Source organism: Leuciscus leuciscus (genome assembly GCF_965113295.1).
Source record: "Leuciscus leuciscus genome assembly, chromosome: 10".
In the NCBI taxonomy this organism is placed as follows: domain Eukaryota; kingdom Metazoa; phylum Chordata; class Actinopteri; order Cypriniformes; family Leuciscidae; genus Leuciscus; species Leuciscus leuciscus.
The window spans coordinates 32,897,347-32,925,058 of record NC_138734.1 but is presented as its reverse complement, the minus strand read 5'-3'; the positions used below and the strand labels follow the sequence as shown (position 1 = coordinate 32,925,058).

At 38.0% G+C, this 27,712-nt stretch overlaps 3 protein-coding genes across 12 annotated transcripts in view; all 3 read left to right on the top strand.

Moving 5' to 3' along the window:
- Window positions 1-2,413, top strand: part of btbd11b (BTB (POZ) domain containing 11b) — a 66,159-nt gene extending 63,746 nt beyond the window's left edge. Inside the window, exons 18-19 of the mRNA XM_082181929.1 lie at window positions 978-1,091; window positions 1,208-2,413. Of these exons, the coding sequence (XP_082038055.1) occupies window positions 978-1,091; window positions 1,208-1,417 (324 nt within the window). The 3' untranslated portion in view covers window positions 1,418-2,413. The remainder of the gene's footprint in view (window positions 1-977; window positions 1,092-1,207) is intronic.
- A 3,137-nt stretch (window positions 2,414-5,550) lies between these two features.
- mlc1 (modulator of VRAC current 1) lies at window positions 5,551-14,326 on the top strand. 7 transcript variants are annotated; one of them, XM_082181980.1, is made up of 14 exons: window positions 5,560-5,629; window positions 6,431-6,608; window positions 7,617-7,637; window positions 8,101-8,345; window positions 8,425-8,514; window positions 8,600-8,653; window positions 9,071-9,172; window positions 9,455-9,556; window positions 10,135-10,203; window positions 10,300-10,416; window positions 10,513-10,569; window positions 10,741-10,863; window positions 12,146-12,298; window positions 12,605-14,326. In XM_082181980.1, the coding sequence occupies exons 3-14, from the start codon at window positions 7,619-7,621 to the stop codon at window positions 12,683-12,685; spliced, it is 1,212 nt and encodes a 403-aa protein (XP_082038106.1). In that variant the 5' UTR covers window positions 5,560-5,629; window positions 6,431-6,608; window positions 7,617-7,618; the 3' UTR covers window positions 12,686-14,326. The 7 variants fall into 7 exon arrangements, with proteins under 7 accessions (XP_082038104.1, XP_082038102.1, XP_082038108.1 ...); XM_082181978.1 differs by lacking the exon at window positions 6,431-6,608 and having other exon boundaries at window positions 5,551-5,627; window positions 7,612-7,637; window positions 12,149-12,298; XM_082181976.1 differs by lacking the exon at window positions 6,431-6,608 and having other exon boundaries at window positions 5,551-5,627; window positions 7,612-7,637.
- Window positions 14,327-14,493: 167 nt separating this feature from the next.
- On the top strand, window positions 14,494-27,699 carry panx2 (pannexin 2). Of its 4 annotated transcripts, XM_082181935.1 has the most exons (8): window positions 14,494-15,110; window positions 15,219-15,275; window positions 16,921-17,482; window positions 19,450-20,564; window positions 20,677-20,815; window positions 20,904-21,095; window positions 22,744-23,004; window positions 27,069-27,699. In XM_082181935.1, exons 3-8 carry the CDS (start codon window positions 17,254-17,256, stop codon window positions 27,398-27,400), a joined length of 2,268 nt encoding a protein of 755 aa, XP_082038061.1. In that variant the 5' UTR covers window positions 14,494-15,110; window positions 15,219-15,275; window positions 16,921-17,253; the 3' UTR covers window positions 27,401-27,699. The 4 variants fall into 4 exon arrangements, with proteins under 4 accessions (XP_082038061.1, XP_082038062.1, XP_082038064.1 ...); XM_082181936.1 differs by having other exon boundaries at window positions 14,494-15,275; XM_082181938.1 differs by lacking the exon at window positions 27,069-27,699 and having other exon boundaries at window positions 14,495-15,110; window positions 22,744-25,163.
- Window positions 27,700-27,712: the final 13 nt, after the last annotated feature.

Below are 27,712 nucleotides of genomic sequence, written 5' to 3'. Positions count from 1 at the left end.
ATTGCGCATCTCATGATGTATCTTTATCTTTCTCATGCTGCATATGCTCATTTTCATAATCAACATTGATTAAATTAAAAAATAACATTAGCCTATAATATTTAAACATAAATAGGAAACTAAATGTTTTCTTTAATGGCTACAACACATTCAAATTTCATGTCTTGTCGTCAGCCACAACATAATGACGTCACATATTTTCCAACCCAGCCCTCAGCCCCCAGCCCCCCTAGCATGAAACAGCTTCCAGCGCGCCTGCTACCTCATGTCTCAAAGCGTATAACATTACAATAATAATGAACATAAACAACTCACAGAGCACTGACCTGTACCACCTGACTGCTGCAGATTCATTTCGGCAATGATCATTTTGCCATTAAAACGCATAAATTTGAGTCTCTGAGTATAACGTCACGGGTTTCCATCTTTTCCAAATTACAGTAGTTATGGTGTGCATAGCATAAAACACGCTAATAACGTGTGATGTTTGCGCGAGCAGGGTGTGCGGAGGAATGGAAATACATATGTTGGAAGGCAGGTATGACATTCAGACCGAATGCAATGATTGGACGAACATTTTATGGTCCTACACCTTCCACAGATGATATATACATATAAATACATTTAGACCACTTAACTTAGTGATTGCTATGAGGACGTGAAGAGTCTTTCAACCAGCATAATAAAAATAAATCAGATTTTACTGTGTATAATATATATACAGTGTTTAATATATTTAAAATTTTAATTTTATTCCTGTGATGGGATTTTCGTTATTTGAAATAATGAACTCGAGTGCGCAAAAGACGCGATATGTGAACGGCCCTTGGCGAGCTACCTCCAATCAGGCCACGAGCTACTGGTAGCTCGCGAGCGACGTGTTGGAGACCCCTGTATTAGGCTAATATAAAATTAGCCTTATATTGAGGTTTATATTTTTATATTCTCAACTTCTCTCCTTTGCCCCTCTCTTCCAGCTCCTCTCTGCATCTAAGTTCTTCCAGCTGGAGGCATTACAGAGACACTGTGAGATCATCTGCGCCAAGAACATCAACACCGAAACTTGTGTGGAGATCTACAACCATGCTAAAGTAATGGCAGTCTGTTTGTTACAATCTCACGCTCTTAGATTTAATTTTCCCATCTGGCATGTATATGGAATATTCTTTACATTCTCAGTATTTTCTTTCCTCTGCTTCTCTGTTAGTTCCTGGAGGCACCTGAGCTGTCGGCCTACATCGAGGGCTACTTTCTGAAGAACATGGCAGGTCTCATAGAGCTTGAGCCATTTAAACAGTTGCTCTATAACTCTCCGGTGGAGAACTGCTGCCCCGACGTGTTGCACGACCTGGAGAAGACGCTAGCCACGCGCATTCGCTCCATTCATCTGTCATCCTCAAAGGGATCCATCGTCTAAAACCTCCAGACCTCATCAAAGCATGCTGAGATCCTAACACGTGCACTTCCTCCAGGACTCTAGCAGTGCGATCTAAATGTGTTCATTCATGGGCAGTAGCAATGCACTCGTAGTTCTCCATCTAAGACGTGTGGTGATCTCTTCTCAACAGACTTGATCTGTGTTTTAGGTTACAGCCATAAAGGAAACAATGCCATTTTGCAAGTCGTCTGAAAATGGAATAACACTTGTGACAGATAATGGTTTTGTTAGATGCAGTACCTCTACTAACCTTGGAATACAGCAGCAAATGTGATGACCCAAAAAAGTGGCATTGTTATGATCTCTACAGCAAGCAGGTTCCACTTTCTGGTATACGACATCATGGCTTAGGGGTGCAAAGAGTTAGTCCTCTGGGATAGAAAACAACTCAATCATCGTCAGCACTGATTATAGATGTTACTAAATATGCTTCCTAGATTTGTATTTTCGAGCATTGAAATGATGCCTCTCAGTTGTACAGATATTGCTCTTATTATCAGCAACCATGTGTGTAAAATGTGGGCGGAGAATGTGGCTGCCAATGTAAATATCCGATCGAAATCTCTCACATGGAGTTGTTGATCTCCAGCTGTAAGTAGATGTATATAAAACGTCATCATCGTAAGACTTCCATCGAGAACTCACAATAATGTACAATAGAAGTGTTCTTGAAGTCTTGTTAACTGTTGTAAATGTAGATGAGCATGTAAGTATTTTCATGCTTGGGTTTTGTTGGTGTCGTCATGTCTTGCATTGACTTTACACTCTTATGTGTCACGTGTGTGTGCGGGGGTCTGTTTGTCTGGGAAAATGAATTATTATCAGCATGGAGTTGCAGAATTGTAGCTGTGAATCCCCTGACTGAAACGACTGATTCAGAATGTGCCTGCAATACGTTCTGATGTGCTGTGTCTCTAATGACATTAGTCACTCGGTGACTAAATCAGTGTTCTTTATAAAGATTACTACAAAATACTCATGCTTCTTGTCGTATTTTATAGTCAAGGGATATTTATTCTGGATTTTTTTTTTATAGGCTGGAGGTCCAATTTTTTTTTTTTTTTTTTTTTTTTCTTGTGTTGCAGAACCCAGATTTTACTTTATATTAGACATCAAGTGGTGACCCAAAACCAGAACTATCTATTGCACAAAATAGGTTTCTAAATGAATATTGAATTTCAGTGGTTTGATGCTCTCTGCAACCAATAATAAACATTTTCTCCTGTACCTTTTAAAATGTAAAACACCTATTTATTTTATTTTGTTAATTAATAAATCTATGTTAATTTAATTTATATATAAAAAATAAAAAAAAGATATAAAATGTCAAAAGGGTAAGGAATTTTCTCATATCTTTTGCCATTTATTAGACCTTATAGCCCCGCCCCTTTTCAGCGCTGCTCTCGTCTCGTTGTGTTCTGTCTTCCGGTTTGTATTTGAAGCGTGAATCTATCTAATGGATTTATGAATGAACCGCCCATTTTAAAATCTTCCCTGTCTACTGACATTTGTTATGATATCCGCTTCAAACATTACAATGCTCATGCTAACTAGTTAACTCTACGATAAATAAACCCACTTTACCAGACAAAAGACAATTCAAAGACAAATTTCTAACGATGGCTGCGCGCTTGTTTCTCTGACACAAAATAAAAAAAAGGTACGTTAATTGATACTTTTTACCTTTACCTTTTTTTCCTTGTAATTCTTTTCTCACAATTGTGTGATATAAACTCACAATTGCGAGTTTATATCTTGCAATTCTGACTTTTCTAAGAATTGCGAGTTTATATCTCAGAATTGTGAGATAAAAGTCGCAATTAACTCTTACGTTTCCGTGGCGGAAACAAGCTTACATAGAAACAAGCTGCCTTCCATAATAATTGGCTATTTATTTTGTTATTATAATATATAAAATTAATAAATAAATTGCAACTTAATTTATTAAATAAAGAAATAAAATGGCAAAGAGATAAAGAATTTTCTCCTATACTTTTTAAATTTAATAAGGCTATTTATTTTGTTATTTCACGCATGACTATGGTTGGTTTTATTACTTGCATTTAGCATTTCCTCCCTTAGCCTATGTCCAGGATCAAAACAGACCTGTGAGCCATACGCTCCTCACCAGCTGAGAACCACTGAGCTTAATAATGCTGCTTGCTGGATTTTAATGCTGCTAGCTGATTTCTCTCGATTTCTGAGAATGCTTTTTGTAACTTTGGAGCGCAACTCAGCCCTCAAGTTGTTTGCACTGTGTTAAAGAAGACTTAATCTCAGCAAACCGGACAATGTTTACAGGCACAACAGATGTGATTGAGGGAGAGGGGCAGCAGGGGAGGAGAGAAACATGAAGGAATGCTATGAAAAAGACAGGGATATATGAGTCAGAAAAGTGAAAAGAAAGTGGGATTTAAGGAAAAGGAACAAGAGAAGCATTGTCCTTTTATGTGGGAAGTGGTTACCAAATGGTAAGGGGTCTGGGCTGAAGAGACACAGTTTGCAGGCTAATATAGAAAGGAGTAACCTGTGAGTTAGAGATGCCCTCCATTATGCCTTTTAGTTTACTTTGACCCCAGATTCCTAATGATTTACAAGAGCATATAGCTTTATGAGGATATCTTTCATATTTTAAAGGTTAAAAAGGTAGGGTAGGCAATCTTTTTCATGAACACTTTTTGTTATTCTGGTTTAAACTCTCTTCACATCCTGATAGCAATCAATAATAGAAGGTCTTAGTCTACATATATATATATATTTACTACTGTAAGTCTCAGGACCAAAAAAAAAAAAAAATGTCCATCCAATCATTGCATTCAGTCCAATGTCCTGTCTGCCTGTCAACATATGTATTTCCACCCTGCTCGCGGAGACATCACACGTCATCAGCGTAGTTGTAGACAGTCAGTCACCGGGCGGCGTAAACCAAGACAATGAGCTTATGCTGCTCTGTGAGTTGTTTACGTCCATTATTATTGAAATGTTTTGTGCTTTGAGATATGAGGTAATTTAACTCCGTCTCTCGTGGCGCTTTGCAGAATCTGCTCTTGCTGTGGTTGACCTGCTCGATATGTTTTGGAGGAGGCGTGGCTTTCGAGAGCGCTATGAAGGGAGGGTGGGATCTAATGTTGCATTCACGCCACGTCTTAATTACCATAGTCTCGAAATGACAACACGTGGCATTATATTCAGAGCTGTTCACGTCCTCTGACTGGGAATTATGCGTTTCTATGGCACCTCTAGCAACACCTAAATTAATCTGTAGCGGTCAGGTGGTACAGGTAGGAGCTCTCAGACAATTCCCATCTTACAAGCTATAATTACAAGCGCTATGAGGACATGAACGCTTTTTACAAGAAATCACGTAATTGCGGTAATTATGACATGGCATGAACGCACCTTGATGCTTTCAACGCTAGCTTGCTATTGTTAGCCTCTCTTAAATTGCCTACCCTACCTTTAAAGGACCACTAGGTATTTATGGTGTGTAAGCTTTCCCATCTGGCCACTATAAAGACATTTTACTTATGATTTAGGTGAAAATAAGAAAAACATTTAAGTTTCTCTTTGCTACAGCCCATAAACTTTACACTCTCTCTCTTGCCTCATAAACCCCTAAAATGCCTATTTAAAGCTAAGTTAAAGTGAATCAATAATGCTTCTGCAGGGATTTCAGTGGTTTGCCATGCCTCTGGTGTGTGTGTACGTGTCCACATGAGCGTGTGATCTTTTTGTTGAGCATATTCAGAGGGCAGTGAAGTGTGGTGGCCAGCCATTGGAAGGGGGCTGTTTAAATGGTCTCCATGGATACTGCCTTTCAAGGACACTTTTGAACAGTTGCATTGCAACAAATACAGCCGTGAGAATTTGTACACATACAGTATGTTCACTCTTCTCTTATTTATCTCTTTTATACCTATAAACCAAACAATGGTACACAGTTATATTTATGATTCTCAAAATAAATGGGTTGGATTTAATCACTTCAAAGGTATGTGACAAAATACTGTTTATGAGCCCACTGGTTATAGAAGCTCTATGGGACGTCCCAATTCTCTGGTCTGTTTTGTCCACTCCAGTAAAACAAAGGCACAAGTGGGAGGGGCCAAGAGAGAAGTGCAGGACTGCACAGCTTTGAACTTGTTATGCACAAGAACTGTGTATGCGTATCTTGTTTTCTGCCATATACAGGTCAGTTTGGGATAATTACAATTGTTTAATGTTTTTGAAATAGGTCTCTTGTGCTCTTAAGGCTCCATTTATTTTGGTCAGTAAATACAGTAAAAATAGTAATATTGTAAAATATTATTACAATTTAAAATAACAGTTTTTTTTTTATTTCAATATTTTAAAATATAATTTATTTCTTTGATGGCAAAGCTGAATTTTCAGCAGCCATTCTTCATGATCCTTCAGAAATCATTCTAATATGCTGATTTGTTGTTTTAGAAACATTTAGGGCCTATTATTATCATCAATGTTGAAACAGTTACGCTGATTCATATTTTTGTGGAAACTACACTACCATTCATAGGTTTGGGTTATGTAAGATAAGAAAAAAAATTTCTTCAGCAAGGGTACGTTAAATTGGTCAATAGTGACAGTAGAGACATTGTAATGTTACAAAAAAAATCTATTTGAACTTTCTATTCATCAAAGAATCCTGAAAATAGTGTATCACGGTTTCCACAAAAATACACAACTGTTTTGACTGGTAGTCCATGTACTCACATGTATGAGAAAAAAAGAAGCATTGTGGGTGTCTGTGTGTGCACATGGGAAAAGTCGTTGTAGGTTGTGTGCATTCTTTCTCTGTGTGTATGGCAGCGAGGGGGTGTTGATTTATGTGTGAGTTCTCTCATTGAGTTGAACAGAGCAGTAAGAGGCTCTGGCCTCAGTCAGCAGCCCCTGATCTGAGCCCCATCTCCGCTCCATTTGCATTCACTGGCTAAAACTGGCTGGCAGGGCAACACTCGCAACTTTCTGTTCCAGGCTTTGAAGCGTTCCAAAAGTTTTTATTGACTTGGAGTGGAGGGGACAGAGAGAGAGTGGAGAGAGGAGGAGAAGAACAAGAGGAAGAAGACAAAGATAAAGTACAACTAAAACCTTAGACTTCCAGAGGAACAGGGGAACAGGTGGGCTAAGCCGAAATAAACGAAGCTGGAGGCAGGTGAGTGGGAAGCAGAGATTAAGATAAAGAGGGTTGGAGTCATAAGATGAATGGAGGGAAGAAAGTGAGGCTCAGAATGAAGTTGTGGAGCATAGGCTGAGGGAGGAGGGGTTGGTGTGTTTTCAAACTTTTTTATGAATCATTGCCTTCATGCATTATCCCCGCACTGTATCCTCTTTATTGCTCTGTGTTCCTGTGGCTGTTTACGTAATAACGTGAAAGTGCTTTATATTCATTGTGTGTGTGGGTTTTCAAGAGGGAGCTGTTTGATTGCATTTTATTTCTTTATTGTTGACCAAAAATATTCTTCCCCCCCTCCCCCTGGAGATGGAGATATTGGTAGTTATTAGTAAAACACTCAAAGCTCATATTATAGGTCGCATATGATGATTTTATCACTTAAGAGATGAAAATAGTGTATTTAGTACAGGTTTGTGTTCTTGGAGCTCCTTCAAGGCCCTGCTGTCTCTAAATTGTAAAAAAAAAAGATTTTTCTAAAGCGGGTCACGGAGAGGAAAACTCAGTAGGCTGCGGTTACGTCACTGTAAAGCCAGAGTTTTATGGTCCACCATATGTTTTCTGAACTGTGTCTAATTAAGGAAAATTTTATGAAAATGTATTTAATGAAACAAGATGCTAAAAGTAAATGTGTTCAGGCTGACACTTTTAAAATTGGGGAGAATATTGACCATGTGTGTGATTGTCATTAGCTGATTTTGTTGTTGTTGTTCAGAATGGCTATAGGGACGATATCAAAAATATGACCAATATCGTTTTGCAGATAATTATTTCCATGTTATGGCTGACATTAAAATTTGGCCTATACGTTCATTAATTTCTGGGTGAGTTTCATTTAAACCGGGCTATAATGGGTTTTTCATTTGTTACATTGTACATTGTGTTTGTTGTTAAAAAATCCAATAAACAAAGCTCAGACCTAACATGGGAAACAATGAGTCGGATAATGTTTGAAAATATTAATGTCTGTTTTGTTTTTGTTTTTTACAGAAATGATGGATGGCAAATTAGGTAACAACCCACATTAATATCCATTATTATTAAATATACAATATCAGCCAATATATTTACATTCATGTGTTTGGCAGACGCTTATCCAAACTGACTTGCATTGCATTCAAGATATACATTTCATCAGTTCATCAGAGTTCAATCAATCAAACTGCATGAAACTTGCTAGCTACAGGAATGCAATCCAATATATATTCATGTTTAACACTGTTTAATGCTTCAAACATGTAGGTTTGTGATTGGTTAACCTTCAAATCCACTTAGAAAAGTAAAAAGTGTCATGTATTGAATGCCATTTAAAGGCAATATGGATGAGTTAAGTTTGTGTCATTAAAAGGATCACATGACAATCTGTCAATAGTATGTAAGCCGTCTGCTTTACCTGCTTCTGTAAATGTTTGCACTCAGTGCTTTTTTTTCTTGCCTAGTCAATATATGTGATTTATATGCATTGGTTCTCTAGGGGTCATGGATATCAGGATGCAACGAGACGAGGCATCAGCCCAGGAAGTGTTCAGCTATGCCCAGATGTCCACCCTGGAGCGAAACAGTGGGGTAGGGACGCTAAGTCGGCATCTGGAGCGGGAGAGGTTGGAGAGAGACAGCTACACGGTGGATGTCAGGGCCAGTGACCTGCAGCTGGATCGGCCTGGGCCGTTACATCCCTGCTTTAGCTACAGAATCTGGCTGTACAGCGTTGTCATAGGGGTAAGGGGTAATTTTCACTCCTGTGGCTAAGAGACTTAACACACTGTTTTTCTTAAATTCATCTGTATCTAACCCCCAGAGCAGCTTGCTGATAGCGGCAGCTTTCTCTCTCTATATGGGTAATGTGTTTCCAGCTGCAATGGACTACCTGCGTTGTACTGCTGGATCTGTGAGTGTCTCTTCTACATACTCATGGATGAGGCCACTGGTCAGTTTGACATTGATATAGCCTATGTTTTGTTTATGGCTTGTAGAGTATTCCAGCTGCAGTGGTGAGCTTTGCTATTGCCAAGAACAGACAAGTTGCAGTAAGTGGATATTCTTTCCAGTAAATAATACAGAAAATAAATCAACAAATCAATGTAGATTATTCAGTAGGAAAGCTTTTTATGAGTATAAGGCTATTATGACAAGGTTGTCTGCAGTATTATATTGCACAGCTTTACAGGTGAACACAAGTATCAAACACACTCATCTAAAATCTCTATTTATCTACTCATCTTTATTGGAATAACTGCTTTACATACAGTAATGCTACTATAATATTTATGACATTAATTCTATAAATCAATATTTAGTCAAACACTGTTCATCAATCAAGTTTTCAATTCATATGGTATTCTTCTATATAATCACCCTGATTGAGTTTTTTTTTTTTTTTTGGCAGAGAAATACTTATTCACATTTTTTACAAATACATTAAGTAACCTATATTATGTTTACAGGTCTCAGACTTTCAATTGGTCTACGTGTCATCCTTTGCTGTGACAACCACGTGTCTGGTGTGGTTCGGATGTAAACTCGCCATTAGTCCCTCAGCCATCAATGTGAGAACATCACAACTCTAATACCCCTAAAATGTTTGTCAGGTAACCTAAAAAATATGTGTTTCATGTGGTAATATCCAAATGAAATGGTTTTGTGCAAGCCTAGTATATTTTATAATATGACAATAGCAAAGCAAAAGTCATTTTAAAGGATTTGGAAGAAATAAGGTTTCTTAAGTTTATTTATTAATCAAATATTAAGTGCTCTACAGACAGTAAGCTATGATGTTCATGTAAAAATATATACAATTAAAACAGTTACTGCTATCTGTCATCCTTAAGATTAACTTTAACCTGCTCCTGCTTATTGTGCTGGAAGTGCTCACGGCTAGTACTGTTATCCTATCAGCTCGCTCAGCGGAGGACTGTTGCAGACACTGCAAGGTGTGTATAATGTGACCTTTTATGTGTATCGACTGACTGCAGTATATCATCATTTTTGCCTGTGTATATGCAAATTGTTTAATCAATCAGAAAATGATCTACGATATTTCATTATGAGTTATGCATGCTTAGTGGAAATTGAAATTTCGAAGAAGATTCAATTTAATTATCTTAATTTTCCATCTGACTCTGCATGAGACACACTGTTAAATAAATCCGTATAGGAAAATGTAAAGCTACTGGTCATTTTCTGCCAGAACACTATCCATTACGTTTGTGGACGTTTCCTTAAAACCCTAAACACAATGCAGTGCGTAATTCAAAAATACAGGTTTAACGCCTGTGAAAAGTTAATGCAGTACTTTGGGTCCTATTTTTTACAGACTTTTCTTGCAGTCTTAATGCAAAATAACTGCAAAATCCTTTTATGCTAAATCACTGCCAGCTATTATCACCATGTGAGATGTCTATGACTTACTGTATTTGTCTCAAGCTTATGTGATTTGCATTTTATATGTGCTCATGTTTCTCTGCTCTTTTTCTTTTCCTCATTGCGATCATCCATCTCTTTCCTCCAGCCAGTGTCTGATGGCCCTGTGGTTGCGACCCCAGCTTCGTTCCCCACACGTCTTCTCAAGGCTTATGCCGTGAGTTGCCTACAAATTAGATATGTGTATGTGTCTGTATCCGGTGTATATCAACACAAAGAACACTGTAGATCTGCTGCTCTTTCTCTGGTGCAGGTAATTGAGGTTATACTGGGCATCGCCGCTGTATTCGGAGGAATTATTGCTCTCAATTTGGGTGCTCTCCTCCCAGAGCCATACCTTTCTGTCACTTTCTTCTGGATTCTGGTAGCTGTGAGTTTAGCTTATTACATAAAACACGATTCCATTTTAGATTATAAATGATTTCGTTCGGTTCTTGATGGTGGTTTGTGTGTGATTCCTCTGCAGTGTTTCCCCAGTGCCATTGCCAGCCATGTGGTGGCAGAATACCCCAGCAAGAGTCTGGTGAGTCACCATCAGGGTCTCTCCAGCAATAAAGCAACCCAATCAAACATCCCTAAAGGACATTCTCTATTCTCATTCATTTAGCTGCCTGCATGCTTTCTCTTTAGTGTGATTCTCTCTCAGGACTGTCTCTCTCTCTCTCTCTCTCTCTCTCTCTTTCCACTGCTGTAGGTGGAGATGCTGATTGCTATTAGTAGTGTGACATCACCACTGCTTTTCTCTGCTTCTGGATTCTTGTCCAGCAGTGTGATTAATTTTATTGAGATATTTCTGCATGAAGTGACATTAGTCAAGGTGAGTCATTTCTGTGCACCAAATCAAATCAAATCAAATTAGTTCCAATATGACAAATTTGAACCTTTTTGACTCCTTAAAGGGATAGCTCACTCAAAAATTGTAATTATTTACTCGCCCTCATGCTGTGTTATGTGGGATTACAAATTTAAGAATCTGTTTAAGATCTGCTGATTCTACATCCTGACATAACATCACATGAAAAACTAAGGTGAAGTACATTGTATTTAGCATCTAAGGTTAAGATGATGATATCAGATTTATGATTCTGTTAAAATGAGGTTTCTGCCAATCCTGTTCTCTTTATTGTCAGTCAAATGAGCCAAACTACTGAGAATCTCAAACTAAGCTAAAACTATTAAAAAAAATTGGTAATTGAAATAAAGCTGAAATTAAATATAAATATAAATATTGGATGAAAAACTTGAAAGCTTAAATGAAAATTAGAATGTTGCCTTGGCAGCTAATTGAAATTAATATGTTTACACTGAAGAATTAAAATTATTAAACCTAAAACTGAAATGAAAATTAATTAAAGATAATTATAGAAAAAAATAATAGAAATGACAAAAGTAACAGTAATACAATTACTAAAATTAAAATGAACTCAAAATGAAAAATATAAAGGTAATTCAAAATAATAATAATACTATAATAGTAGATAAATAATACTAAAATAACATTGTCCTCTTGTTCAATATGATGTTATTTTCCTATGAAAAACCATACTTTCCATATGACATTTCATAGCGAGCATCTCTGCCATAAAAAATAAATTAAAAAAAGCATGTAAACATAGTCCATTCAGTGTAGTACGTTCATTAAATATTGAAAATATAACTCTGTGAGGAAAATATTCTTCTGTGCTGCAGTATTGAAATCATGTTGAATATCAATGACATCATCAAACATCATTGCTTCTGACATGTTTTGTGGCCAAAAAGTATTTTAATTGAGAGCTGCTCTTTATTTTTTAAATCAATTTCTATTTAGCCTTTATTTTTATTTGAGTCCTTTTAATACTACAACTTAAATTTATTTATTTAATTTAGTTGCCAAGGCAACATTTCAAATTTTCATCTTATTTTTTCATCTTACAAAAAAACATTTTTAATAGTTTACAATAACAACACTCCTGAATCAGTTCAGATAAGAAGCATACAGGTTTTGGCCGGTTGAACTATCCCTTTAAACTATGAATTCAGATACATGTTCACCTTCACACCCATCTTGAAGGTTGTTTGAAGCGTGTTAAGTATGTGAATGTATGTTGTGCATGCAGCAGACGTATGACATACTGCTGCTTGTCCTGATGGGACTGCTGCTGGTGCAGGCGGTGCTGACGTTAGCCACCGTAATAAAGTGTGCTTCCTACAAGAGCCAGCTCCGCATGGGAGGTACTGAATGGGACACGCTACACAAAAAGCACTTTGAGGTAAACACACAAACATACACCCTATACAATGACTGACAGGTCAATTTAAGAGTCCAGGAAATGTTATACTGTGTGCGTTATATGTGACTATAACTGTGCAGATGATGTTAGCAAAAAATTAATAAAGGAAAACTGTACTGTACGGTGTCAAATGTAGCATGAAACACAATCACACTGGAATGGCAGAGTTGTTCCGCTCCTTTGATTCCGTGAAAACACACATTGGGGATGTTGTGAGTAACAAAGGAAGATCTCAAGGTGGTTGTTGGACCATTTCTTTTCCACCATCTCATTCTTTTCTTACAGCAACACACATCAAATGGCACACTAAGGGATTTTGACAAAGAAAAGGCCTGGAAAGCAGTGGTGGTCCAAATGGCCCAGTGACCAAAGATACAGGCAACAGAAGGAAATCCACTGAGAAAGAAAGTGAATGTACAAATATGGAAGATGAGAATGTCAGTTGGAAGAGAAGCATCACTTTTCGGGGTATGAAACTTAAGAGTTCTGTCATCTGATCTGTTACATAGTCGTACACCACCGTTCAAAAGTTTGGGGTTGAGATGTTATAGTAAGACTTTATTTTATTTTTTTAAAGAAATTGATACTTTTATTTAGCAAAGATGCATTCAATTGATCGAAAGTAAAAGCAAAGACATTCACATTGTTATATAAAAGTATATGATGTCTATTTCAAATACATGCTGTTTATTTGAACTTTTTAGAAAAAAAATATTTCTACAAAAATATTAAGCAACACAAGTGTTTTCAACATTGATAAATGTTTCTTGAGCACCAAATTAACATATTAGAATGATTTCTGAAGGATCATGTGACAAAGTTATTGCTGATGAAAATTCAGCTTTGCTATCACAGGAATAAATGTATTTTCAAATATATTCAAATAGAAAACAGTTATTTTAAATTGTAAAAATATTACTGTTTTTACTGTATTTTCAAATAAATGCAGCTGGTGAGCATAAAAGACATCCTTAAAAAAACATAAATTAATTAACGACCCCAGACTTTTAAGAGGCAGTGTGTCTGTCAAAGATATTATTGAATAACAGTTTAATAAGTAAAAGTCAAAATGTGGGATGGGTTTTGAAAGTCTATTGTAAAGATCCTTTAACTTGTGTCTCACAATCATGAATATAGCCTACCATTCCAGTTTGAAAATAGAATCATATGTGATGCTCGAACGAGTTTATATGCAAATAAATGGTGAACACACCATGCTTGTACAATCCACAGCACTTGTAATGCATAATTTTGAAATCCCATAGGTTGGATGTTGAAAGAGTAGGGGACCTAATATATGATGCATTTAATAATTCTAATACACTTTAATGGACCATAGTGCTGTTCACTACCTTGCTGGTGCAACCATTTTTACTTTGTTAGATTTTATTTTTGTATAAATATGTGCATCTTGTGATGTTATTGTAGATCAATAAAATTTTAAAGACTGTTTATGTGAAATGTGAATACTAATTATTCCAGATAGTGACATAACAGCTTGGTATGTTTGTTCAGGTTTTAGTCCAAGTGCAGTTGGAGTTTTGAATAAATACAGCAAATAGAGAACACTGAACAGGGTTGGACACATGCAGTTAACAGAATAGTTCACATCAAAATTCTTAATTTACTCACCCTCGTGTTGTTTTAAATCTGTATGACTTTCTTGAATTGTTGAGTAAATAATGACAATTTAAATTTTTGGTTGAACTATCCATTTAATTATCTTTTATTTTATTTTATTTTTTAGTTAAGATGTTATGATAGACCAAAGCGATTAATAAACACTACATAACTATGTTTTGCTATAGTATATCAAACGTATTTTCAACTATTTTTGTTATACAAGATTCAACTTATTTTTAAGTCAGTTTAATGTAATTTAAGTTGAAAGACTTAGACATTCAAGTTGATTGTACTTAAAAAATGTAAGGCAGCAACTTATTATTTTTTTTACAGTGTACATGATTTTAAACAAATGTATTTTTCTTCTTAATCGTCTTTATTTTTCTCATAAATAATTTTGCCCTATAAATATAAAAAAATAGGCCTAATTAAAATAAAAATAGCTATATATTTTGCTATAAAATAAATTATAATATGGCTAAATAAAAGCTACTGCACAATAACCAAAACATCTTCCCAAAGTTCAGCCTATACAGTGAACATAAAAAATAATACATAAGATATATAGAGTAGAACAGAATAGAATAGAATAGAATAGAAACGGGGCTGGTGGATTTTTTAAGCACAACATAGGCTACAGCGCAAAATAAAACCGATTACAAATACATGACAGATTATACAGGGAAAAAGTTGATTATATTATATTACATAATATTATTAGCCTATTATAGGCTACTAATCTTTATGGTTTCTGTCGCCTTTTGGTTAAGCCTATTTGATCGTATAGCGTTTCCACACACTCATAGCCTAACGATAGTCTTGTGCAAGGCAGAACAAGCGATGCCCAAGTTAATTGAAGGTCTGTGTGAAGATGATCGTGTGAACTGGAGAAGTGTGTGAGGTTTGTCAGTGAGAGGGATGGCGAGAGGCGGAACAAACCGGTGTGTGTGCCCGGATACACGCTGAAACGGCTCGCCCGCACTGCAGATTAACTCTACAGACGCCGGGGATGCTCAACAATAAAGCACAAGTCACTGCATCCGCGTCCGTTGTTTTTTTGGAGATCTGGTGGTCGTTGTGAAGAGAAAGAGATCTGTCCTGGTGTTGTTGATTTGAGCAAGGGATTCAGGCTCTGTGTTCTCCTCAATATAATCGAGTAATCTGACAGGTATGTGACATCATGACGATGAGAGTCAATGCAGCCTATCTCTTTCACTCATGCCGTAATATCATGTATTTGATCATATCTGTGTTTTAAGTCGCTATGTTTTTCTAGTCAGTGATGATGCCGGATAGCCTGATGATCCGGTGATGGACAGCTCCTCGACTGAGCGTAAGTGATGTGCATGACCTTTAATGCACCTAAACATTGTCAGTATGTCGTTACAGCATTATAGTCGATAAAACTAGATTATGTCTGAGGCTGTGTTACGTTAAAAGATAGCCTACTACTTCACTGCTGTTGCTTTAAGTTTGCATGACACATTCGTTTCACTATCAACTTCTTTGAGTTCTATCAAACCTGCTGTCCAAGTGTCTCATAGATGAACAAATTGTCCATAACTAAGCCAAAGTAAAACACATACAAGATAGGATACTGAACACATCTATGATTCATCCCATTAAATATATACAGTATTAATCCTGCATTTAATACAAACATTTATTTATTTATTTATTTTAAAAACATTTCTGCATTTTTAGCCATTTTTATTTGGCATTTAGGCATTTACTACATTTTTATTTACTTTTTGCATTCATTATATATTAATATTATTATATATTTGCATAAGTAAATCATAAACACAACAGCTCTGACCATTAAGACATTGCTTAGTTTTCATTTTTAGATTAACATAAAACATGTTTAATGCATTAATTTGAAAAACTGATTGACTTCATCCCAAAAAATAAATTTGTATTTTAGTTAACTTACAAACTTGGAATTCCTGCTGTTTTTTGTTGTGCTTTCCATTTGTTAGAAAGCTGTTCCTTATTGATTTCTTGAGCTCAAAGCGAAATATATTGATTTCGAAATGTACGACAGCTATTTCCTTGTCTGTGTTTTTATTCCATGGGGAAAGACACAATGCAACATATCAAGCTTCCATCTGTAGTTCAGAAGTATACAGTAAAACTTTCCAATGAGTTTAAGACCAAAAAAGCATCTGTGTACTCTAATCTGGACTGTCTTGAATGATTAAGCCTTTAGTAGGGATGTCATTGTATCCTTTTGTCCTTGTCACTAGTACACGCTCTCGAAGGACTCAGTCTGCAGAGAGGCACACCTGGCACACTCCATTGGTTTCTGAATTAAAGGAATATGCACTTTCATAGAGTCTGAACGTGAAAAAGCAATATAGGCTACTTTTATGGTTATATATTTATTTTATGGTTATATATACTACGTTATCACCAACATCAATAATACATTTTGAATAAAAAAAATTATTTTACATTTTATTTTTTTATATTAAAGGTATAGCGGAGGATCTTTCCAAATTTTAGATAAGACCCGCCCTCTCCACTTTTTGAAAAGGTTGATTGATTCACCAGAATGATTGACAATTAGGAGGACCAATAGTTTAGACTACCCACCAGGAAGTAAAACATCCTCCGCTTTACCTTTAACTTTATTTTTTCTTGTTAAAAGGATAGTTCACTCAAAAAGAATTTTTTACCACTTATTTATCCTCATGTTGTTCCAAACCTGTTCGAGATTCTTACACAAAAGAAGATATTTTAAAGAATGTTGGGAAAAAAATACTATGGAAGTTAATAGCTCCTGTCAGCTGTTTGGTTACCAAAACTCTTTAAAATATTGTCTTTTGTGTTCAACAGAAGAAAGAAACTCATACAGGTTTAAAACCGAATGAGGGTGAGTAAATAATGACAAAATTTTCATTTTTGAGTGAACTACCCCTTTAATCTATATCTGTTTACTCAGATTCTGAATGAACTCTCTTGTTCATTTACAGGTTTTTGCAGAATGGAATAGATAGGATGACAAATTCATCCCAACTGTCAATATAAGCGACAACAACAAATCATCTGATCTCTTCAATCTACCTCTGACAAGATCAGCCATCAATAACCCATCAACTCAGGCTGATCACAAAGCTTCCTTTGTGACTTTTAGAAGATCCACTTTCATCCTTCAAGTCAACACCTCTTACACATAACTCATTATATTGTTGCAGGGAAAAGCCCTCAGCCATTCCATTGGCTGACGGGTTAGGAGTAGGAGGAGGAGCTTCGATTCCCATCAGGAGTGTTGTGAGGTTAGGGGCGAGGCAGGCTGCTGGGACCGGATGCAGAACATCTTCGAGCAGAACTTGGACATGGCCACGGCTCTGCTTGCGGGTGAGAAGCTGAAGGAGTTGATCCTGCCAGGTTCCACACAGGATGAGAAAGGCGGGGTTCTCGCAGGTCTCATGGTGCAACTCAAACTAGAGTTGCCCTTTGACCGGGTCGTCACCATAGGAACTGTCATCATCCCTATTCTGCTGGTTACATTAGTTTTCACACGGAACTTTGCAGGTTAGTGGTGTTACGCATTATTTGGACAAACGTACATGATGAACACCTTACAATATGCAGCGACAAAGAGTTTTGAAAGCCATTCGTTTTTAATAAGAGTTAGGGATTTCTGAAGACATTAGCAACTGCAGAGCTCAACTTTATGCAAATGAGCAGCGTAACGGTGATAGTAGCCTATAATTGGGGCAAATTATTCAATCACATGACTTTCTGATGCACTTACAGGGATTTATTTGGTGAATGTGTCTCCTTAATACTTTATGTACTTTTTTTCCATTAAACCATTTATACACTTCATTTGAGTGTGAACATATTACCATTTTTATTCACATCTTGGTGTCTCCATCCAGTATTTTTTATGCAAAATCTTCATAAAAATGTATAGAAGGAAACATGCTTAAATTGAACGCACTTAATACTTCACGGAAAATTTGTGATATGGCATTAAACTCTAAATCAGAAATATTTTTGCATTTACACTTGAATGGCGCTGGTGACAGTGGCAGATTTCTGCTGCAAGTTTTTAAAGTTGACCCATTGTTAATAGCTCTATTGAACTTTCTATATTCCTATTGTCCTCTAGTATCCAGCAGAGGAGTGGTTAAAAGATTGTTTCTAGAGAGATTGTGGGGTGATTAAGTAGAAAGAGAGAGAGAGAGATAGATAAAGAGGGGTTGTGGTGGTAGGAGGGGGTTTTACTCTAAACGCTGAGTCAGTCTTACTGCATAGCAGCACCAACTGGCTGTGACTGAACATTGAGAACCCTGCTGGGCAGAAACATGCAGTATAGTTTAGATCTGTTGGAGATATACAAACATTTACACTTCGAAAAATTGTGAGACTGCAGCTAAATTGCCTTTTCATATCATTTGAGGGCTACTACATTACAATTATTTTTTATTAGGAACACTTATTATATCAAGAAAGAGGATTAGTGAAGGTCAAACCCTCATTGTCATGTTGGCTGAGGCCGTTTATAGGATAAAATGCAAGGACAATAAATAGTATGAAACTTGAAAGCACTGAAAGAAAAGATAGAGCCTGTAACCATTAAGAGGTTATTTCCATCTAGACACACCAAATATAACATATACTTGCTTTATGAAACTAGCTTCTGACCATATTATCTTGCTTAACTTACATTATTGATTCTGCGCAGGAGTGTAATCTACTGAGACCCAGAGTAAGGTGGAGGCGTCTATAGGAGTTACAGCAGCTGTGAAAGAATTACCTCTCTCTGTGTCCAGCTGGCACAGACAAATGTAGCATTTGTTTTGATCACTGATTCATCATTAGATTGGCGTGTGCTGCCTTACACTAGGCAGTAAACCCATTCCACTTAATAGAAACCTGATGACAGCTCATTACTAGAAACAAATCCCAGCGGGAGTCAGTTGTGAGTGATATACAGAATACATTTTTACAAAGATTTAGTCCATTTAATCATATCATAGTCCTTAATTTGAATAATTTTCACTCAGACTAAAATGGCAGCTAAGTTTAGTTGATGAAAATAACATTTTAGTTGAAATAAAAAACATTTTCATTTGCAGTAATGCCAACAGAATTTCTAATTTTCAGTTAGCTTAAGTTTTTCATCTAATATAATTTTTTTTTATTTCAATTAACAAAACGTTTGTTAAAATAAATGTTTATTATGTCGCCTGCCGCTTTAAATGCTTAAGCTCTTTAAAATCGGATAAATTCTGTTTCTCTGTCAATGTTTTTATCGATTAATCAACTAGAAAAAAAATTGCTTTGTAAGTGATTCCGTTATCATTATAGTTGTGGTGTAGACTTTGCTATTCTCTTAGAATTAGAACAATCACTTAAACATTATAGTTATAGTAATCATTCTTGATGTGTACAGGCCTTAACACTGGTGGTATCTAATTAATTGTTATTAAAAAATCCCGATTATTATGTGAAGTGGGATTCTTATGATTTTCTATCTCCTTCTCTTTTAGAGGAATCTATATATTGCTACACCCCACACAACTTCACCCGAGACCAGGCCCTGTATGCCAGAGGTTACTGCTGGACAGAGCTTCGGGATGCTATTCCTGGTGTCGATCCCGATCTTCGGCCCTCCCTGTTCGAGCACAAGTTTCTGCCCTACGCTCTGCTGGCCTTCGCAGGCATCATGTACATACCTGCTCTTGGATGGGAGTTCCTGGCCTCCACTCGCCTCACCTCCGAGCTCAACTTCCTCCTTCAAGAGATCGACAACTGCTACCACAGGGCGGCCGAGGGCAGAGCGCCTAAGATTGAAAAGCAGATCCAGTCCAAGGGGCCGGGGATTACGGAACGTGAGCGACGGGAGATCATCGAGAATGCGGAGAAGGAGAAGAGCCCCGAGCAGAACCTGTTTGAAAAGTATCTTGAGCGCAGAGGGCAGAGTAACTTTCTGGCGAAGCTGTACCTGGGGCGACATTTAGCCATCATCTGCCTCAGCTCAATGCCCATTACGTACCTGAGCACCTACTACGCCCGTCAGAGGCAGAACGAGTTCACTTGCGCGCTTGGCGAGCCGCCGGACACTAGCAGCATCCCTGAACTGCGACTGAATGTCAACTGCAAGCTACCAGCCGTGCAGCTCCAGCGCATTATGGCTGCGGTGGACATCTCTTTGCTGTGTACTATGAACCTCATTATCCTTGTGAACTTGCTGCATTTGTTTGTAGTACGCAAGTCCAATTTTGTTTTCGACAAGCTGCACAAAGTTGGCATTAAAACACGTCGGCGCTGGCAGAAGTCACAGTTTTGCGACATTAACATTCTGGCCATGTTCTGTAATGAGAACAGAGACCATATTAAGTCTCTCAACAGACTGGACTTTATCACAAACGAGAGTGACCTCATGTATGATAATGTGGTTCGGCAGCTGCTGGCAGCATTGGCTCAATCCAATCACGATGCCACTCCGACTATGAGAGACTCTGGTATCCAGACTATTGACCCCAGTATGGACCCGTCAGTGCTCGGTGTGGGAGAGCTGGGAGGAGAGCCCTCAGTAATCAAAAGACCCCGCAAGAAGATGAAGTGGATCCCATCATCTAACCCTTTGCCACAGTCTTTTAAAGTAAGACTTGACTCGAGGTTCTCATTCATATTTAGTGAATGAATAGCTTACATTCATTAGTATGGTCCTTCTATTAGTGAAATGTACCTTACATTTCTTTGTTTTCATACAGGAACCCTTGACTCTAACCAGACTGGATAATAGTATAAAGGCAGATAAACCTAAACCAGTCCGAAGGAAGAATGTACCAGATAGCATTATGGCTCCACTTCTGGACAGCAAGAGCACACAACATCCTCCTACAAGCATAAGTAATGCCAAAGTAAAACCTGGTTTAAGTTATTATAGCTAATGTGGTCAAAATGGTCCTCTGATCTTGTTTTTAATTTTACTTTTCAGCTACAGAAACATATAATATAGAGAAGAAACACTCTCTTAACCTCACGTTGGATGTTCATCCCTACATGCTAACCATCCAGAAAGCGAAAGCAGAGACAGTCAACCCTGAGCCAGTCCCTGTTGAGCACACTCTCAGTAATGTGTATATTGAGGGTCCACATGCAGTTGTCCACGTCTCCTCCTCTCTTACTGGTATGCTTGAATTAGAGATGTACAGTATATCAGAACCATATATGGCATTGCTAGTGTCACCCTGCTTCCCTCCACAAAAAGCTAATAGAAATGTTCCATTAGCTTTTGGATAAATGCTGAAAAAAAGCTTTGTGACCAACACAAGTTTATAATTCTTACATGTACACATCAATATAATCTTCACAAATGAACACAACTATAACGAATTTTAAAGCCTAAATACAATCGGCAGAAGTAAAAGGTACAAATTAGGCTATAAACGAACAATACCACGATCACATGACTTTAACGTCACTTCCACTTTATTCTTTATTTAAAAAAACATTTCCCTATATTTTTTAGTTAAAATAGTTTGCAAGAGCACTATAATAAACACAAGGCTGTAAAAGCGAGCTAGTGAGTAGATGACTTTTCCTGTTTTATGTGATGACATTTAAAGGTACGGTAGGCAATTTTCGGAGAGGCTAGCAATAGCGAACTAGCTTTGAAAGCATAAGATCCCACCCTCCCTTCAGAGCGTCTCCAAAGCTACACCTCTAATAAAACACATGAACGTGTACAGAAGGTAGCAAAGCGTCATGAGAGACGGGGTTAAACTGTCTTGTGTCTCAAAGCACATAACGTTTCAATAATAATGAACATAAACAACTTAAAGAGCACTGTAGATTCATATTGGCGTTAATAGTGTTGCCATTGACATGCATAAATTCAAGTCCGCTCCGAGTATAACGTCACGGGTTTCCATCTCTTCCAAATTACAGTAGTTATGGCGTGAACGCAGCATAAGCTCGTTTCGGAACTGAAAAAGGTGGCAGCTGTTTTGGTTGCAGTGCTCGGTGACTGAGGTGTAATGTCTGCACATGCAGGGTGTGCGGAGGTATGGAAATACATACATTGACAGGCAAGTAGGACATCGTATCATTGCAGTCGGACTGAATTCAATGATTGGATGAACATTTTATGGTCCTATGCCTTCCACAGATGATATATGTACATATAAATATATTTAGACCACTGAACGTAGTGATTGCTATCAGGATGTGAAGAGACTTTCAACCAACATAACAAAAAAAAAATCTGGAACAAATCACCTACCCTGCCTTTAATGTCCCTGACAACCTCTGTAGTCCCATTTAGTCACATGTTAGCAAATGCCTTTTCCCAAGACACATAAAAGCTTAGAAAAAGCTTATTTCAGGCATTCAGAAAACCCCATTGATTTGGAACTATTGAACCAGAAGTGCAAAAATCCTTTTAGGTTAGGACTGCAATATTGTGCAATGTGCATGCAATAAATTGCCCTAGGTTTCCCATTTTTACATTTTCCCTATTTTTTTCACCGTCACCTAACTCACCCACTTAAGCTTACTTAAATGTAATCTTTAAAAACAGTAATAATTTAGTAACACTGTTAAATGTTCTGTTAAATCTTAAGCAAATCTCAAAATTAATTTATCGATTTTTATACTGTACAATGTACATTACAATGTTGTGAGGTCTACATTTACCAGTAGGATTTAAAACAATATATTTAAAATATATTGAATATATTTAGACACAATAGTATAGCATTCTGGTATCAGACATAAAACGTGTATTATTTTATATTGGTATTACCGATAATTCTATCACCTTTTTGTCCCCTTAGAGAAGAAAGAGTCTCCTCCACTGTCCACCACCACTACCTTCTCCACAGCCACTCTCTCCACAACATCATATATGAATGGTGGAACGACCAGCGTGCCTCCTCCAGACTCCCCAAAGGATCCTCTCAACCATGGGGCAGAGCCGGAGAGCCAGTCCGGGCCTTTTAGTCGAAACCCCTCACACCCGCTGTTGAGCATTCATCACACCTTGTATGAAGAGGACGAGGAGGAGCAAAACAGAAGGGATAGACTAGCCAGACCAGGCGAGTTGATTGCTGCTGGAGAGTGTTGAAGGAAATGTATACACACCTGCACACACACAAAAGCACTAGAATATGAACTGAAGCACAAAGGAATATGCTGGTTTTTTGAGTTTATGTTAAAGGGTTAGTTCCCCCCAAAATGAAAATTCTATCAGTAATTACTCACCCTCATGTTGTTGTTTTTGCGCACAAAAAGTATTCTCGTCGCTTGATAAACTTAAGGTTGATTTACTGTAGTCACTTGGACTATTTTAACGATGTCTTTACTAACTTTTCTGGGATGGCAGATATCGATTACCTAAGCAGCCTATGAAGGAGTGAGCCAGCTCTCAGATTTCATCAAAAATATCTTAATTTGTGTTCCGAAGATGAACGAAAGTCTTACGGGGTTGGAACAACATGAGGGTGAGTAATTACTGACGGAATTTTCATTTTTGGGTGAACTAACCCTTTAATGGTTTTGCTATGGGTGAATCTCAGATTATTTCATTTTCAGAGATGAAGATTATTGAACACTGGGGCAGGCAGTGTTTAACATATTTTATACTCTTAAAGGTGCACTTATTTTTTTCTTATGTTGAGCTGACTAATATGAAAGTGGTTGCAGGATGGATGCAGGAGTTTTCGGTTACTGGTGTCACTGCAGAAATGCCCTATTTGCAGTCTGACATGATTCATTTATTCTGCAAGCAAAAGTATCCCGTAACAGGGACAATAATAAATCTGAAATAAAGTGAAATATTGGGCTGGTCATATGATCTTAATATGTCAACCATAATGTCGATAATGTTTTTTTTTTAGACCACTGATGTATCTTCATCTCATGTGAGTGTAGATCACTTTAAATATGAACAAACACTAGACTTTGTGTAAAAAAAAGTGCACCTTTAAACATCATCTCCCAGCCTTACATCCACATGCTTGGAAGTGTGTGTTTGAGGGAAAATAAAATTACCCATGACCTTGTTGCTCACCATATGGGTTAATGAATTCCCCATGGCATTCCAAATGAAGGCAAAGGCACATCAGAATTTTGCACAAAACACAGTTTGTTCCTGTTTAACATCAATGTCAACATAGTTTTGTGTTGTTTGTCTGTATACACAATCAGCGTCTGTTTCATATAGCTGTCTTGAGGGATTCAACGCAATACATGTATTCTTAAAATATGCAACCTCATTTCTTATTGTTGCAATAATATGCGCATTTGGAATGTATATACTAAGCTGTATAGAAAAAAAGTTCTTACATCTAATAATATGAGATTTTTCCTTATTTAAAAAAGACTGTCACATGACGTTCATCCACACACCTCTGGTGCCCTTATTCAATGAGACTATATCACTCTGGGTCTTTGGGCCAAGTGCTCAAAGACATTCAACTCCGGATTGCCCGAAGAAAAATGGATCCTTATACCAGCTTTTTTGAACAGACAGAGTTGTGACAAAAAGATTTCAGCTTCTTCAGCTGGACATTTTCAAGCTAAGGAGGATTCATAAAAAATACTTTTGATACCAAGATCACAATGAACCACAACTCGTGTAAGTGTTATACCAACTTTGTAAGTCCTGGTTAAAACCTTTGATATTCACTGATGCACCTTGTAGTGAATTTTAACACACTATTATGATTGCGAGTGAAGCGCACAGTAATTCACAATTAAAATCCAAGAGCACCTCTAACCACAAGGCATGAGATTGATATTAGGGATAGCTGCAGCTCACTGTTTTTCTAGCACATATCATGATCAAAGTGCAATATTTTTTATGTGATACAGGGAACACAGATCATGAATGGCCATACCTTCAGAGGGGAAGGAAACACAACGGACTTTCCATCTTTAGATCTGAATTTAATTTGATGGTTTTATGGGTACTAATCTCAAACTTGATATGTTCAAATGGGGTTAGACAAGGTATGTATAGAAAATTCATGGTCATGTCACCTTGCTTGTTTGTTAATTTCTTTTGCCTATTTTTGTGTCACAAATTCTTGACAAATGTCAAGTTTCATATATGTGTACTGAACTGCAGCATTTCAACCAAATAACCTGCTTAGAGAAATAGATGAATCTATGCTAAAAAGAAAAAATGTTAGATTACCTCATGGGTTGTACACTGCATGTTCAATTGTTAATTAAACTCATGTTACATAATTTACATGGGGAAAAAATACTTGAATTTGAATCATAAACTCACCTAGTCTGTCTTACACAGGTCTTTATCTTTTTAGTCTCTCTCTGTGTGTTTGATTAGATATCTCTGTTATACATGAACCTCAGAAAGAGGTGTATAAAGTTCACAATGTTTGAAGATGCTGTAAGCGATTTTTTCATATTTTTTATACAATGCATAAAATGCTTACTAACTCACAGAAAAAATGTAACAGTATCATGAGAAATCCCACCTGTCTCTGTATCTGTAACAGTTGCGCATAAAACGCTAACAGCATTCCGAGGAGCGGCTCATGCTTTTTAGCCAATCAGAAACACCCTATGGCTGTGAATTGTTTTTGTGTTAGGGCTTGCTGACATCGTGTGTCTGTTCTTCATACCTCGCTTAGAGAAATAGTTCAGCCAAAAATGAAAACTATCCCATAGTTTACTCACCATCAAGCCATCCTAGGTGTATATTACTTTCTTTTAGCCGAACACAATCTTGAGTTATATTAAATAATATCCTTCATGCTTTGTAATGGCATTGAATTGTGGCCAAGCTTTTGAAGCTCCAAAGGCGCATCCATCCATCATGAAAGTAATCCATACGACTCCAGTGGGTTAATAATGCTGAGCTCACTTGGCTCGGTGCAAAGTTTTGTTTTCCTGTGCAAACATCTCTGAGCACTTTGGATTATTCTTTGGACTGGATTTACCTGTTTGACCTTGTGTGTGTTTTGGATTTGATTTTGATTTTTGCCACTATTGCACAATTGCACACAATTGCAACTAATAAACTGCACATTGAGCCTAACTCTCAAGCCTCCTCATCACATAAAACTTCGCCCCCACCATGGATCCAGCATGGATCCAGATTCTCAGACTACAAGTGGAAGTATGCTCCCAAGCGACCATGCTTTCTTCACATCATTAATAATTGCGCAAACTCACCTCGCTAATGGAGGAGCTAGTCAAGTCCATGCAAACTCTCCAGTTGCCGTCTTACTCCGAGCCACCCTGCACAGCGAACCCTTCAGCTACAGCTAGTCTCAGTCCGTCTGCCTGGCTTCCCTTTGGCTTTAACCCTCGTCTCTCGCTTCCGGACAAGTTTGACGGCACTCCAGCACGCTGCAATGGATTCCTGTTTCAGTGTGAGTAACTTTTAGCATTTATGATCTCCGCTCTCATGGGTCGAGCACTCCGAGCAAGGAAGCTGGGTAAGTACTGTTAATGCTAAAACTCAGGAGGAGCTGGTCCTCAAGCTTCGGTGGCAGCGGAGCGTGGCCCACCACGGATCCCGGACCACCACGGATCCCAGCGCTGCCAAGTCCGGTGGTCTCAGCGTATCCAAGTCAGCTGGTCCCAGAGTTACTGCCACCGTCGTCTGCATTGTCTGTGATGGCTACGGCCATCTTGTGTGTTTGGGGCCACACACACTGCTACAGCTACTCCTGAGGTGGCGGCAACCACTACAGCTCATCCCGAGGCGGCGACTGCTCCTGAACCTTCTGCCTGCTCTGATACAACCAAGGAGGCAGATTATGAATCACCTGTGCTCTCTATTGACTTGGAAATGACCACAAAGGTCATCCTTGAACTCTGTCTGCTCTGACACGACCATGGAGGTCGTTCCTGAATTCTCTGTCTGCCCTGGCATGACCACGGAGGTCATTTTTTTACTCTCTTTGTGCCTTGACACTTCCACAGAGATTGTCCTTGAACTCCTTCTGCCTTGACACGACCACGGAGGTCACACCTGAACTTTCTGTCTGCCCTGACACGACCATGGAAGCCATCCTTGAAATCTCAACCTGTTCTGTATTGGCCAAGGTGGCCTTCTCTAAACCCTCTGTGCTTCATGTTATGGCCACAGAGGCTGTTTCTAACCTCCCTGTATTCTCTGTTTTAGTTTTGTCGAAGCCGCCATGGTGGTCTCCAGTTCCGCCTGATCTGCCGAGGTGGTCACCGTTTCCATCTGCTCCACTGTGGTGGTCTCTAGCTCCACCTGATCTGCTGTGGTGGTCACCAGCTTCGCCTGCCCCGCCTTGGTGGTCTCCGGCTCCGCCCTGGCCCCCTGCTCAGCCGTCTTCGCCCTGGCTCTCTGATCCTCCTCAGTCTCCAGTACCTCCACACTGGCCTGGCCCTCCATCCCTCCCCCTGATCCGCCTCCACTCCACCATCCTCCTGGACTCTTGTTTGTTGTTTTTCATTTTATGGGAGCATCTGGAATACGTTCCTTAAGGGAGTGCTCTGTTTCGTATTCCCTGGCCTTGTGTTTCATGTGTTTTGTTGATTGGACTTTTAATTTGCATTTTACACTGTGTCTTGTCCTGTGTGGCATTTTTGTAGCGCTTTTAATTTTTCTATTTGATTAGTTCTGTGATCATTCCCAGATGTGTCTTGTTTGCCTATTATTAGCAGCCCTCTAGTATTTAAAACCAAGTGTTTCTTGTGTTCCTTGTTGAGTCTTGTCCTTAAATTGATGTTTTGTTTGTGTGTTTGTGTTTTATATTGTGTTTAATAAAATAACTGCATTTGGATCCAGCTCTCCTT